General features: G+C 46.0%; 1 protein-coding gene across 2 annotated transcripts in view; it reads left to right on the top strand.

Annotated features, from left to right (window-relative positions):
• Positions 1-12191, top strand: part of LOC309536167 (tyrosine-protein phosphatase non-receptor type 11-like) — a 61121-nt gene extending 48930 nt beyond the window's left edge. For both annotated transcript variants that reach the window (XM_082230108.1, XM_082230109.1), the window contains exons 9-16: positions 436-591; positions 2630-2761; positions 3613-3767; positions 4465-4532; positions 6519-6670; positions 7882-7982; positions 10607-10732; positions 11872-12191. In XM_082230108.1, the coding sequence (XP_082086234.1) occupies positions 436-591; positions 2630-2761; positions 3613-3767; positions 4465-4532; positions 6519-6670; positions 7882-7982; positions 10607-10691 (849 nt within the window). In that variant the 3' untranslated portion in view covers positions 10692-10732; positions 11872-12191. The remainder of the gene's footprint in view (positions 1-435; positions 592-2629; positions 2762-3612; positions 3768-4464; positions 4533-6518; positions 6671-7881; positions 7983-10606; positions 10733-11871) is intronic.
• The last annotated feature ends 2669 nt before the right edge of the window (positions 12192-14860 follow it).

Genomic DNA, 14860 nt, shown 5'->3' with positions numbered 1-14860 from the left:
ATTATTATTATTATTATTATTATTTAGCTGAGGTGATTAAACTTTTTCATTTAGTATTTTATTTTACATAGGTTTTTTCCCCTTTTAAATGTGTCTGTACAGTAAAGAGGCTGTAGCTTTGGATGTCATAATTTAATCATTAAACAAATACATTAAAATGTGGTGGGGGAAAACGATCATTTAGGGTGACATTCAACTCATTTTTACTCAGAGCAGACCTGCTGAAATTAATGGACCACACTTAGGCATGTTCACTGATTTCAGTGGGTGAAATTAATAAATTTAAATTAATTAAATGAGCACAACGAAGCTAGTCATCCATTAGGGCTTGTCTTTCTGTTCTTCCTTATACTCACCATTCTCTTTTTGTGTGTGTGGGTGTCCCATTTCCATTACTTTCCAACACCCCCTGCCCCTCCCCCCACCCTGTTCTAGAATGTTCTCGAAGACGGGAAGAGCTCTGAACACAGCAAAGTCTACATTGCCACCCAGGGCTGCCTCCAAACCACAGTCAACGACTTCTGGGCGATGGTCTACCAAGAGAATACTCACGTCATTGTCATGACGACCAAAGAAGTGGAGCGAGGGAGGGTGAGCCAATCAGCAACCCAGTAGTGCAGGAGCGGGGGGGCGGCTTCTTCTCAGCATGAGGGCCACATTCCCTTCCCAACAACCTTCTGAGGGCCACCTGCCAAGGAGGGAAAGAGTCAGAGGAAAAAGTCGGCGAAGCAACAAATGCGAATTTTACCTTTCCAGAGTAGGCTAGTTTCCACACACATGCTCCCACACCCCACTGGCCAAATGTCAAGTGGTGCTCCGATGGTGTCAGGAGTTGTGCTGTGGCTCATAACCTTTTTGGTTTGAAGTAGCGGCTCGGATGAGCTGGCCAGAGCTCCCTTATTCTTAATTTTTGTCCCCACCTCTGCATGTCAGAAAGAGCAAGTGGGTTATAATTAGCTGATGATGAGCTTGAACAGCCTCTTCAAACGGAGGCTTGAAAGGGAGCCAGCACAGAACCCAGCCGGTAATTGCCACGCTGGCTGAGAGCCTTATTAACAGCCTCGCCTCTCAAAATGCTGGTTTCGTTACCAACAACGAGAAAGGGAAATCGCGGTGTTCGTAATCACTTCCTTGGTACCCTCCAGCTCTTTTTGGAAACTTGTTCATAGGATGCTATCATAGCCTGCCCCCCACCCACCCACCACCACTTCCAGCTTGTATTTTTCCCTCCTCTTTCATGGATAACAGATAGTTAAGGGACCGTCTTATCCGGTGATGTAGCAGTCCAGGATTGCCCAATCACAGCATGGAATGGGGAAGGTTTTTAGCCATTCTCACCCTTTTTGGCTGATCAGAGAGAGTAAGGAAGCGAGTCAGCCAGTGAGAATAGGCTCCTGGAGTCATTCTGGGGAAAGGTGTGCAAGAGAACACCAAGGAGGAATTGTTCCATATGCTCCAAAGCTAAGCATTTGGCAGCACCGGAAAAGCAAGGTGCTTTCCTTTCAAGAGAAGGGGGTGCAAGTTCTGTTATGTACGACGGAAACCACAACTTCAGTCAGCTCTGAGATAACTGCAGCACTCCAAATCATGTGCCCACGGAAAATAGTAGACCTAGCTGAAAGGCAACACATGGAGATCTGCATTGATTATAGAGTCAGAGAATTGTAGAGATGGAAGAGACCCCATCTAGACCAGCCGTTCTCAACCTGTGGGTCCCCAGATGTTGTTGAACTACAACTCCCATCACCCCTAGCTAGCAAGGCCAGAGCTCAGGGATGATGGGATTTGTAGTCCAACAACATCTGGGGACCCACAGGCTGAGAACCGCTGAATTCTAGACCATCCCTGTACAATACAGGAATCACAGCTGAAGAACCCCTGACAGATATTGTTGTTGTTATTCTTATTATTCTTATTATTAATGTATTATTTACACCCCACCCATATGGCTGAGTTTCCCCAGCCACTCTGGGCGGCTCACAATCGAGTGTTAAAAACAATACAGCATTAAATATTAAAAACTTCCCTAAACAGGGCTGCCTTCAGATGTCTTTTAAAGAGAAGAGAGCTGCTTATTTCCTTCACATCTGAAGGGAGGGCGTTCCACAGGGCGGGTGCCACTACTGAGAAGGCCTTCCAGCCTCTGTTTAAAAACCTCTGGTGAAGGAGAGCCTGTTTGCACTGTCCTATCATAAAGTTCTTCCTGATGCTTAGCTAGACTCTCCTTTCCCGTCATTTGAATCCACTGGTTCACGTCCTTGCTTCTTGGAGCAATGGAAAACGAGTTTGCTCCCTCTTATATGCGAGAGCACTCCAGATATTTGAAGGTGGCCATCCCATCACCTCTCACTTTTCTCTTTTCCAGGCTAAACATATTCAATTCCCTCAACCGCTCCTCATAAGGCTCCGTTTCTGGACCCTCCATCATCTTAGTCTCCCTCCTCTGCACACATTCCAATATCCTCCTTAAATTTTGGTGCCCAGAAATGGGCACAGCACGCCAGGTGGGGTTCTGACCAAGGCAGAATAGAGGGGCACTGTTGTTTCCCTTGATCTGGGCCCTGTCCTTTTGTTGATGCAGTCTGGAATTTTGCTTTTAATGGGATTTAATCTCTCTCTCTCTCCACAGAATAAATGTTTCCGCTACTGGCCGGATAAAAACTGTGCCAAGGAATATGGTTACATCAGCGTGAGGAATGTTGGCGAACGAGAAGCTCAAGGCTATCACATCCGAGAGCTGGAGATTTCACGGATGGACAGGGTAAGAGGTCACCTCTTTAATAGCCCTTTTGCATGTGATGGTGTTTGCTTTGAGATGGCATTTTCGTCTAATCTCGCTGGATCATCCGCCTGTAGATACATTCCCCACCTCCCAGCTTGGAAAGACCCAGGAATGAGTATACACTGTTGCCCCACAAAGGTGTGGGAAAAGTGGAAAATTCAGAAATCCCTCTGATCTTTAAAAAAGTAAAAAAACAAAAAATCAAGTTTCTATCTAGCCCTTCAGAAAAATGAAGCTTCAGAAGAGTGTGTCTCAGCAAAGCTGGCTGCAAATTCAATGCAATCTTTTAGCAGTTTGCATTGTGATTCCAGTGCCTGTTGCAGATCTTGCAGATCATTCCTCCCGCAACCAGCAAAATAGAGAACCCCGCCGAGCTAAATAATACAAAGTAGGAGCATAAGGCAAGCTGTTTTCAGTTTTGCATATGGCACACAGGTGACAGAATCTTTCCCACTCAATCCATGTGCCTCCTGCTGTCCCCTGCTCTCCCACCTCACAGATGTTCATGAATCAGTGGTGTCGGGCAAGAGAGTGTATATGCGCTTCTATATATACATTGAACGCTTGGAACTGATCTCCTGTGGAAGATGCAGTCATGGTATACAACTTCCTTTGCGCCAGAGTTTAGTACCTGTGCAAACATTTTCCTAGTTTTATCCCCCACCTCTCCAATTCCTTGACAAATCACCCCACTACCCATAACACTTAACAGTTCCCACTGTCACTATTTCCCTAAACCAAGCAGATCTGTGTTTCTCTTCCCTGACCTACACTACTCAGAGCTGCATATGCCTTAGAAAACTATCTCCTCCTCCTCTCCAATGTTGCAGGAAGAGCGCCCCAGGCAGATCAAGCACTTCCAGTATTTCAGCTGGCCAGATCACGGGGTCCCCAATGAGCCGGGGGGAGTCCTAGGCTTCCTGGATCAAGTCAACAGGGCCCAGAGGAGCGTCCCGGACACTGGGCCTATCGTAGTGCACTGCAGGTGAGTGGCCAGGAGGGGGCGATGCTTGGCTGAACTGGCTGCGGAGGTTGGCAGTGTTGGGCATTTGCCGGAATTCCTCCAATGAATTTTCTAAGGATTACTCAAGTAATAATATCAAAGCACTCTCACTTTATATGCTGTAGATTTTCTAGGTTCCCCACTCTTTTAAAGCCATCTTGTGGGAGTGAGTTCCATAGTTCTACGCCGCATGAAGGACTTTCTGTTATCTATCGGGGATCTACGCTCCTCCCTTACAGATTATAAACCAACATAGAGAATGTGAACATCTTAAGATGTCAAGAACGGGTGATGGGAGGAGAAAACAGTGATTCTGGGATGGTTGGAGTTCAGCAGGACTGGGGGGGGGCATATAATTACAAGGCTTACGATCCTTGCATCAGGAATCCCATCAGTGCTGTTTTTATGCCTGCCTTGTAATCGCCTTAATGGCAGTAATCTCAGTGTTAAACCCTCTAGAGAAAAGGGTTTAAATGTTTGGCGATTGATTTTTTCCACCCACCCTTTCCTTGAATGTTGTCAAAGTTGCCTGATGTGCGCTGGAGTCTACCAACTTCCTGGGGGTCCCAGCCTTCCTCTACCTGTTGTAGCCATTCTCACCTCGGCTGACCTATGGGCTAAGGTCTGCGCTGGGCTGGCGGTGACTTTGCCCTCCTCACCTCTCTCTTTCCTCCCCCAGTGCCGGGATAGGACGAACGGGCACCATCATAGTGATAGACATCTTGGTGGACACTATTCACAGGCAAGGTAAACAATAGAACTTTGAGGTTCTCTCCACCTTTTAATTCTAAGGAGGATCTGGGACATGCGGAATGTTTAATGCAGTCTTGTGAATAATAGGCACTCGCCTATAGCGAGCTGGTACTGCATCCAGGTGACCAGTTAGCAGAGAAACTTTCTGCTTTAGGTCACAAACTACTAACTGCTCTGGGCAAACAGGCTTGTAAGCTCTGTGGATGTTTTCAGGGCTAAAAACTCTGAAGATGCCTGACCAGTGAGCTTTTATGCTATAGACTTGACCCCAGAGTTTGCCCCCATTCTTGTTCCTCTGGAGCTTGCCCTCTTCCCTTCGTTCTTGCTGGCCGCCATGCAGTTAGTTAGGCACTCAACATCATTATGGGAAAGTTGAACACTTCCCACCTGGGTGTAAGTTGGCCTTTTGGAGCTGCTCACAAGAGTGGTCGCCAACAGACTGTCACTGTTTTATGGAAGGGATTTGATCATCTACTGGAACTGGGTGTTTTTTTTATTACTTTTTTATTGATTTTCAAAAACAAAACAAAATTAAACTTTAACTTTAACATTAACATTCAACCTTTTTAATCTTCTTATTTACCCTGCACAATTTCACACCCAAACGTCCCTCCTTTCCTGCTTCGGTTTTCCCAATTTACATCCATTCCTGCAGATTCTTAATGGCATTCTATATACATCACAAGATTTATGTTAGCCCTGCTACAGTTTTTAAATTTCTACAGTTATTTCGTATATACACAACAAATTTACTCCACTCCTCCTCAAACTTTGTCACTTTTTGGTCTCAAATTTTATAACTCTTTTTTGCCAATACAGTATACTTGAATAATTTCGTCTGCCACTCCATTAGGGTTGGTAACTCTTGGGATTTCCACTTTTGGGCCACAAGAATCCTTGCGGCAGTCATGGGATACAATAATAATTTGCAGTCTTCTTTTCTCACTTCATCTCCTATTATCCCTAATAAAAAAGCCTCTGGTTTCTTTGGGAATGTATATTTGATTTTTTTTTTTCATTTCATTGTATATCATATCCCAAAACTTTTTCATCTACTGGAACTGTTAAAGGCTGCACGTTGAATTCAAGGGCTCTGTTCAAGGGATGAAAACCCTCTGTTGTATAACCTCCCTAAAAACAAATTGGGATGAATGCTCAGTAAAGACAGGGCATAGTCTTGACCACTGCCGGATTTACTTATAAGCTAAACAAGCTATAGCTTAGGGCCCCACTCTCTTGGGGCCTCTCAAAAAATGTAAAGGAAAAACAACAACCTGGATGTACATTTCCAAAATATAAGATAAAAAAACAAATAAAATAAAACCCTATGTACAGCAACAGTGTTTTGTGTTGTGTAGGCTTCTGTTTGTTATGTGCAAATGGCTTTAGATACCTGTTAGGTCCATAAATTACCATATAGCACGTATTCAACACAAAAAACAGCGACAATTTGTTGTTGACAAAGGACAGCTGGACATATAAAGGGCCCCATTACCTTCAGTAGCTTAGGGCCTCATCAAACCTAAATCTGGCCCTGGTCTTGACTACTGATTAAGCTATGTGCAAGGAAATCTGAGTGAATATTCAAAGAATATATAATCTGGGGTTCCTGTGTGTCCATCGTAATCTTCTTTTTGGCTCATATGCATATCCCTTCCCTAAAACATTCGTTTCCACCAAATAATTTTGGGAAATGTTGTTTTCTTACACTTTCTTTAAGAGGAAGCCATCTTGGCTGTATGGGTAGTCCCCCAATTCTAAATCTGCCGCAGGGGAAAATGCTCTCTTTCCACATCACACTTTTAAAGCACATGGCTCCCCCCCTCAAAGGATCCTGGGAATTGTAGTGTCCAGAGCTACAATTCCCAGCACTCTTGATGGATGACAGTTCCCAGGACCCTTTGGGGGAGAAGCCGCATGCTTTAAGTGTACAGTGCGGATGTGACCTAAGGCTGCCCAACCTTTCTTGCCCATGAATAGGCTTGGACTGTGACATCGATATCCCCAAGACCATCCAGATGGTACGGAGGCAGCGCTCTGGCATGGTGCAAACAGAAGCGCAGTACAAGTTTGTCTACATGGCTGTCCAGCAGTACATTGCCACAGAACAGAAGGAGCTGGAAGAGGAACAGGTAGGGGGCGTCCCATTTGCCCACCAAAAGAGGGGCGGTTTTGACCTGAAGAGTGCTTAGGGATGGGACCAGGGACTGGATTGCACCAGGCCAGTTTTGGAATCAAAGGAATGGTGGGAGGAACCAGCTAGGGAAAGGAAGAAGGCTCAGAGACTGGGGAGTGGTGGTGGGATGACCATGGGTGGTCAGAGAGAGAAGTCTAGGAGGAGGAGGTGTCAGAAGCTGAAGAGGTAACAGGGCTTAGTGAGCTGGGAGAGTCTGTGGCAGAGAGAAGCCCAGAATCGGAGGCAGAAGCTGAATCAGGAATGTTGGGGAAAGGGATGCCAAGAGGCAGAGATGAGTCCAGCTGTTGAAGAGTCACGGGTGTCTCCCAGGCCTGCTGCAACTAGCTCCCCTCCTCTCTGGTCTCCCAGAACCAGAAGAGGGCTGAAATGGGTAAAGACAACGTTGGCTTCATGCAGATGCAGTCTCTGATTGCTTAGGAAAAACTCTGAAGAGGAGAGGACTTAGACTGCTGTGGGGAGGTGGGGACTTTCAGTCTTGGCAACTGATCCATGGGGCAAGACCTGTGCTCATTAGGCCTGACACTCCGCCAAGTCTGTGCACATCATGCTCTTGCCAATAAAGAGTTAATTCCAACTTTCAGGGAGTGATTTACTGCTGGCTCCCTCCTGTCACCAATTGCTTTCCGAGCTCAACTCCCAAGATGTTTGCTCTGAAAGCATTTAAACCAGAGGTGAGGAACCAGACTCCCACCTTCCATCAGCCCCCAGCCAGCATGGCCAATGGCCAGAGATAGTGAGAGCAACATCTGGAGGGCTGTAGGCTCCTCATCTCTGAACTAGACTGTCACTTGCCTGTATTTCCCTGAGCTACCTCCATCACAGCTCTGCCTTTTTTAAAAAATGCAGGAATAATGAACCTGTAGCTCTTCAGAAGTTGCTGGGCTCCAACCTCCATCAGCCGCAGTTGCGTCCTACTCAGAGTAGGCCCATGGAAGTTGGTGGACGTTGGCTAACTTGGGCTCAGTGATTTTCACGAGTCTGCTCTGAAGTAAAAGTAGGTGGGATGCTGCCCAATGAACCCAAGTTAGTCTCGTCCATGAATTTCAGCGGGTCTACTCTGAGCAAGAGTAGGTCACATTTTAGAAATGGCTGCAAAGGTTGGAGGAGCTGTGGAACCAATCAGGTCTGTCCGGTTGTCCGTTTCAGAGAAATACGAGGAAGGAGAGAGAGTACTTGAATATCCGATACCCACCGATGGAGCAGCCCAGAATGAAAGCTCGTCCCCCGTCACCAAGAGTCCAGACAGGGTAAGGTGGAGCTGTGGGGAAGAGCGCCTTATTTGAAGGCAAAGCGGGGTGGGGTGGGGGAGTTGGAGAGACAGCGTAGAATTGAAGCCTGGGCCCAACGTGAATTCAGAGCAAATTTTTGGCTACATAGAACATTCTTTTCAGAGCTGGGGATGTCAGAGGAAATTGTGAGAGGGCAGAAATACAAATTGTTGTGAGCAGCATAGCATCCAATCGGCATGTTGGGAGGGTGGGAAGCCAACAGTTCACCTCCATGCCCAAAGGCCTCCCAGCAAACAGTACTGTTAAGGAACCCAATCATTACCTCAGTTCTTTGTCTGTAAGATTTAGTGTTCATTTTATTTTTACATTTCTGGCTTCCGGGTTAGCGCCATCGCCGAATGGCGGACTCCCTCTGAGCTCCGGAGGGAGTCGGCTCGGCAGGGGTCGGGTCCTACCGCGCCGGCGACGCGGGGACCCTTAAAAACCACGGGAACGGATCCCGTGGACATGGTGACTCGGCTGGCACCGTTATCGCCCTCCCGGCTCGTGAAGGAGCCTTTTTAAAGGCTACGGATCGGGCGCCGGGGAGTGGCGTGGTGCTTTGAGTCCTCCGCTTCCCCTGCCGGGCGCAGCCGCATGCCATCCGGCGGAGAGCGCTGGCTTCTTCCAAAGGAAATTCGGACAATTAACAACAACCCGTGAGTAATTGGGCAACCGGGTATAAAAGGAGGAAAAAAGAATTTTTTTTTTCCGGATTTGGCACGAGCGGGAGGGGATCCAAAAAGGAAGTCAGTCCCCTCCCTGATTGTAAACATGCTAAAACAAGGACTGAGAAACCAAGATCGATTTAGAAGTTTATTGATGACAAAAATTACTAACTCCACGATCTGAATTATAAGAACTGTGCTGGAGGAGAAGAGTCGAGGGTGAGAGGAAAAAGGCAGACCCCCCCCCCTGGGAACCGGGGCGATTCGGAGAGCCTGGCGAAGAGAGATGGAGAATTTGACAGCTGTCAAAGGAGCTGTCAAAGCTGGGGAATACAAAGAGGACTTTGCTACAAGTTCTTTGCTGGTTAATTTTGTTACAATTTGATATAAATATGGATATAAACTGTCGGGGAAAAAGAAACAACAAATTGACTTTTGGACTAGAGGATACAAAGTTATTGCAATCCCCCTAGAGGGGTTTCGGGACATTACAAGTGTCGTATGTGGAAAACTACTCTGGGATGTGCACAGGTCTTATCTCCTGGGAAAGCTGCAGAACTGAAATATTATTTTGTCTACAGAGGTGACCATAATACAATAGAATTTTCTATTGAAGCAAGAAAGGAACTGGACGTAAGTCTTTGTCCCTGAATAACAAACCTCTGTAGAGACATTAAATTTTGAAACAAGAATGTTTTGACAGCTGAACAAGACAGAAACCTGAGAAACCAAGAAATAAAAGAGCAGATGACTAAATACGACACGGAAAGAACAACGGGAGGAGCAACAAAAGATTAAGGAAAATTAAAGGCCTCTATTAGACTGGATTTTTGAAGTTAAATATTATTAAAACAACCAAATCTGAAGAAACCGGCAAGACGGACTGAGAAAAATTTGGCTGTGGACTTAAGATCTCCAGGCCGACAACATACAGACAAATGGACATGGGGAATCAAAACCGGGGAAGGGAGGGGGAATCCTAGAATCCAAAGGCTTTGTAACCAATTTTTTGAACTTTTCTATATCTTCTATCTTATATTCTTTATAACTTTGATCCTATATGTTTTTGTTTTTTCCTTTTTTAGAAAGGGGGAACTCGTGGAAGAAATGAGAGCTGATCTTGGGGGGGAAATTTTGTTTTATTATAAGACGAGGAGTGATGTTAAGATTGTGTAAATTTAAATTGGTTTATGAGTAAAATATATTAGGTTTAAATTTGGGGATGAGAACTTGTGGAACCAACTTAAGGAAAGGGGAATACAGTCGGGAGGGGAAGGAGGAAGTCCCAGAAAGAAGGCTATGAAAAGAAGGGTCTAAACTAGTTTCTCTCTTTCTTTCCTTTCTTTATCTTTTTTATCTTTTCTATTCTGTTATTATTGGAAATTTTAATAAATATGATTATTAAAAAAAAAAATATTTTTACATTTCTGTACCACCTTTCCTCCAAGGAATTAAAGGTGACTGGCCCAAGGTCTCACACACACACACACACACACACACACACACACACACCCCTGGTGGCCGAGAGGGGGATTTGAACCCTGGTCCTCCAGCACTCTACCCATTACACCGCACTGCCTCTCAAGATGAGAATGCTTTCATAGACAGGGGAAGCAGCAGCAAAACAGCCATGTGGTTACAGCTAGATAATAGATGTGAAATCCTTTGAACACTCGAAAGCCCCCAAGAAATACAAAATGTGATGTCCCAGGCATATTAGATGGCTTAGTTTTTGCAAGACTTCTTCTCTTGCCCCCTCTTCTCCACACCCTACTTCCAGAAGTTTTTATTTTTGGGGGGGAGGGGGGTTGGAGGATAGGAGTTTGCTCTTGGTTGATGTGTTCCAGCCCCCTTTCTCCTGTTTTGCGCAAGACAAGGGTTGAACTAGATGCCCCACTAGGCCGCTTCCAACTCCACAATTCTGTGTTTCTATAGAGTCGACGAAGAATCTGCCTCCGTATACGAGAACCTCAGCGTTAAAGCCACAAAGGTCTCAGGTTTAAGCAGCTCGGGGAGATAGCAGCTTCGGAGAGGGACGTGTACTTGGTGGCTATAAAACAGGTCTGTGGTTTGTTTGTTTAACTTTAACACTGTTTTAAGGGACCAGTGGGATCTGCTACAAAATGTTTCAGCATGGAATGTTCCTGTTCCGTATGCCGTAGAGAAAGAGAGATTTCCCCTCTGCCCCCCTCATCACCCGATATTCACTGCCCCATTCACAGGAGACAAATTTTAGGCAGGGGGCATTTTGAAAGGTTTTCTTGTCATTTTCAGTGGTGTTTGGTTTTGTTTTTAAAACTCTCTGAAAAGCTTTGGAGGTTATGACTGGTAGTACCATAGTCTAGCCTTCTTTTTTTAAAAAGAAAAAGGAGATCCAGTTTGAGCGGAACTGCTTCTGGGCGTTTTGCAATCCCTCTCTTCCACGCTCTCTGCCCAAATGCCCCAGGCATTGTATATTTGAGGGCAGAGAAGGAAATGGTATCCACCACAGCCCACAGATCAGGGATGGGGAACCCCAGGCCATGGGATCAAATGTGCACCTTCCAGACTCGCTTGCATAGCTCTCAGAATTCCCCCTGGGCAACGCCCCCTCTCAGCAGACCACACCCCCTTCCACACAGCCCACACCCCTCCCCACAGGCCACGCCCCCTCCCCGCCCCTGTTCCACATCTTCTTTGTCAGGCTGAAAGTGTGCTTGCAACTCTGATGATGCCTCTTGTTTGCCTCGTAAAAAATGGTTTTAAATAGAGGGTAAATTGAATGGTTGTAGGGGGGGCGGTTGGAGGAGAGGCGGAAAGAAGAGCTGATTTGTCCATGGCTAGGGGGCGCGATCTGGGCGGTTCTGCCAGAGGCAGAAGATCACCTAGCTACAGCTCTGGTAGCATGACCTTAAAACAAAGCAATGCGCATGACCAAAACAGAGACACTTGCTATTCTGTCTCTGTTAATTCTGTGATGTTCAAATTGCTGGGAGGCAGAGCAACCTCCATCGGTCCCCATTAGGCTTCCTCTCTCCATCACTGTCATCTAGGGGGCAGCTGCTTCAGTGGGAGAGATAGCAAGCAGAAGGCTAGTTTCATCCGCGTTGCTGGATGCTCTGGGAGTGTTTTTGGGTTGAACAGTGGGGTACAAATGCTCAGAGCAAATAAATAAAGCGAATACCTCTTTCCCCCTCCCTTTTTTCCTGCCGTTATATTAGGGGTTGCCGAGAGTCGCACCTGCACGTCCTCCACAACCTTCCATCGCCACCTATTGCTCGTTTTCACCACTTGAACCTTGGATTCAGCACAGAAAACCAAAGATTGACCCAGCATGCCACCTGTCAAGGGAGGAGCTGTCTATGCTTTAAGAACAAATCTTGGCCTAACTTATTCAGGAGAGAGACAAACTTTCCCCCCGTCGTGCACAAATTCCCTGATGCCGTTTATCTGCAAGTGCCTCTGGATGTCTGTAATAGAACCTACGAATCTCCTTTTAACTTGTTTTTTTTATAGATATATAGATATATATATAAGCACAGTAAGCTAATGAGTGTCCTTTTTGTGGGGTGGGGTGGAGAGGGGAAAGTTGTTAAAACGTCACAGAAATAGGAGGCAAAAGCACATTGTTGTGCATGGAGTGTGGTATGGTTTTCTCCTCAGTGGGGTTGGGTTTACTGAGCTGCAGAGGAGAGAATTGTAGTAGTAGTAATAATAATAATAATAATAATAATAATAATAATAATAATAATAATAATAATAATAATAATAATAATAATTTATTATTGATACGCCTGCCACCTGGCTGGGTTTCCTCAGCCATTCTGGGCGGCTCCCAACAGAAGATTAAAAACACGATAAAAGATCAAACATTAAAAACTTCCCTAAACAGGGCTGCCTTCAGATGTCTTCTAAAAGTCAGTTAGTTGTTTGTTTCCTTGACATCTGATGGGAGGACGTTCCGCAGGGCAGGTGCCACTACCGAGAAGGCCCTCTGCCTGGTTCCCTGTAATGTCACTTCTTGCAGTGAGGGAACCGCCAGAAGGCCCTTGGAGCTGGACCTCAGTGTCCGGGCTGAATGATGGGGGTGGAGACGCTCCTTCAGGTATACTGAGCTGAGGCCATAGTATGTTGCAGCAACTCTTGTTTGTGACTTTTGCTCATTTTGCCCATGCCCCCCAATTGTGGCTCCCTAGTAGGCTATGATCGGATAGCTAACAGAACGATCCATGCTGATCATGGCTTGCTAGGGAGCTACGGGCATCCTTCCACACACCTTGTTCAGAAACAGCTAGAAGTTGAAGCTTCCTTATTGTCTTATTCTGCCAGGAGAGGAGCAAAATAGGAGTGGATCGGGTGTCACACTTAAGTGTGATGCTTGCTTCAGAGAAACCACATTATGGCAGAATCAGAATCAGTTGGAAGGGACCCTGTGGGTCATCTAGTCCAACCCCCTGCCATGCAAAATTCACAGCTAAAGAATCCCTGGCACACAGCCGCCCCCAACCTCTGTCTAAAAACCTCCAATGAGGGAGAAGTCCATCACCTTCAGAGCAGCTCTGGCTTACTGTTATGACTGAACATGGCTGTGCTACCTTACAGTAATGCCACACCTGTAGTCACTGCCTGGTTTACCCTTATATGGAGAAAATTCCAAATTGCGTCACCATTTTGAGAATATTAGGAATGCTTCTCTATGTTAACGAGAGGTTTTTTTAAACAGGGTACCTTTTTTCCCCACACCAGGGATGGCTAACATCTGTGGCATTCCAGATTTTGCTGGACTCTTAAATCACACCAGCCCTCTGACCACTGACCCCCAATTGGGCTGGCAGCAGCTCGGGCCCTGACCTCTTTTTTTCTTGCTCTTCAAGATATGGCAACCCTATCTTAGTAGAAGTTGTCTTTTTAAAAAGAGTAGTCTCGAGGTGAGAAACTTCCAAATTAAACCTTAAACGCTGGCAATAAACAAAGGGGCCATGCTGAAAGCTGTAAACAAACACTTAATGGGTGCTAGTTGTCAGGAGCTCGTCCTACTCTCGGGTAGGACCGCCATGTGAAAGACAACAATCCCATGACTCCAATCATGGAGCAGGAATTCTAACATAAATGTCACGGCATTTGCAAGACACCATGTTTCCCTGCCTTCGGAAAAGGTTAGGGGGGAGTCTCTGCGAGTTGCTTCAGAGCTGCAATGTCTTGCTGGTGCATTTTGTTTCTGTGTGCTTAAAACAGAGTTGGGAAAAATGACCGCTGCTAGCTTAAAGGGTCGTGATTTGTTTGCTGATGACTCAATACAGATCAGGCTTGAGAACCCACTGGGGGGTGATGGTTGGGAGGGAGGGATTGCTTAATCAAACCATGGGTTTTTAAAAGTTCGTTCTCCTAGAAAATCTTTACGAAAGTTAGTCGCTTGCTGAGGAACCTTCTGCGTGTGGCAAAGGATTTGCAGTGTGTGTGTGTGTTTGTTTGTGTGTGTGTGTGTGTGTGTGTGTGTGTGTGTGTGTGTGTGTTGTACAGTGTATTCATGGTGCATTCTCCTAGGCTAGTCATACCAGTGATAAACCACGAAGGAACCTCATTGACACCCATCTAGTAAGATGAGCCCTGCTGGATCAGGCCAAAGCGTGGCCATCTAGTCTAGCCTCCTGTTCTCACAGCAGCCAATCATATGCCCCCAATGGGAAGGCCACAAGTGCAGGAAGCCCCTCTTAACCTAGTCCTCTTTAAAAGCCATTCTCTGCTTGTTTTCTCTCTCTTTCAATTGCGCACTGCTACCCACCCTTCAGGGGGGGGGGGAATCCTGCAAAACACCGACACATACAGTATTTAAGTCAATTTAAAGAAACTGCCATATTTATAGGATACCACACACCATCTATATAAAATTGAAATGTTTAATAACACATATAAAATTAAATACGTTCTCTTCCCACTCCAAGATATAATTGCGCATAGGCTTCATTCAAGCTGTTGGTGAAGGGAGTCAGTCTCTGGGGAAAAGTCCTTTTTTCCATTGTCCTTTCACATGTAATGGGCCCAGGGGACAACACTGCGCATTTTTGAACAGTTGGCCTCTTATTTCTGCTGGTCTGATAGGCGTGTGGGGAGGCATCATTCCAGGTAACTCTTTGGTGGGCATCCTTCAGAGCAGCAGGTGTTGACCTTGCAAAAAGGTTCACCTCTGCTCTCTGCATTGCCATGGGAGTC

Source organism: Podarcis vaucheri (genome assembly GCF_965113315.1).
Source record: "Podarcis vaucheri genome assembly, chromosome: 7".
NCBI classification, from domain to species: domain Eukaryota; kingdom Metazoa; phylum Chordata; class Lepidosauria; order Squamata; family Lacertidae; genus Podarcis; species Podarcis vaucheri.
The sequence above is the reverse complement of the archived record's forward strand: the minus strand, read 5'-3'. Positions and strand labels throughout refer to the sequence as shown.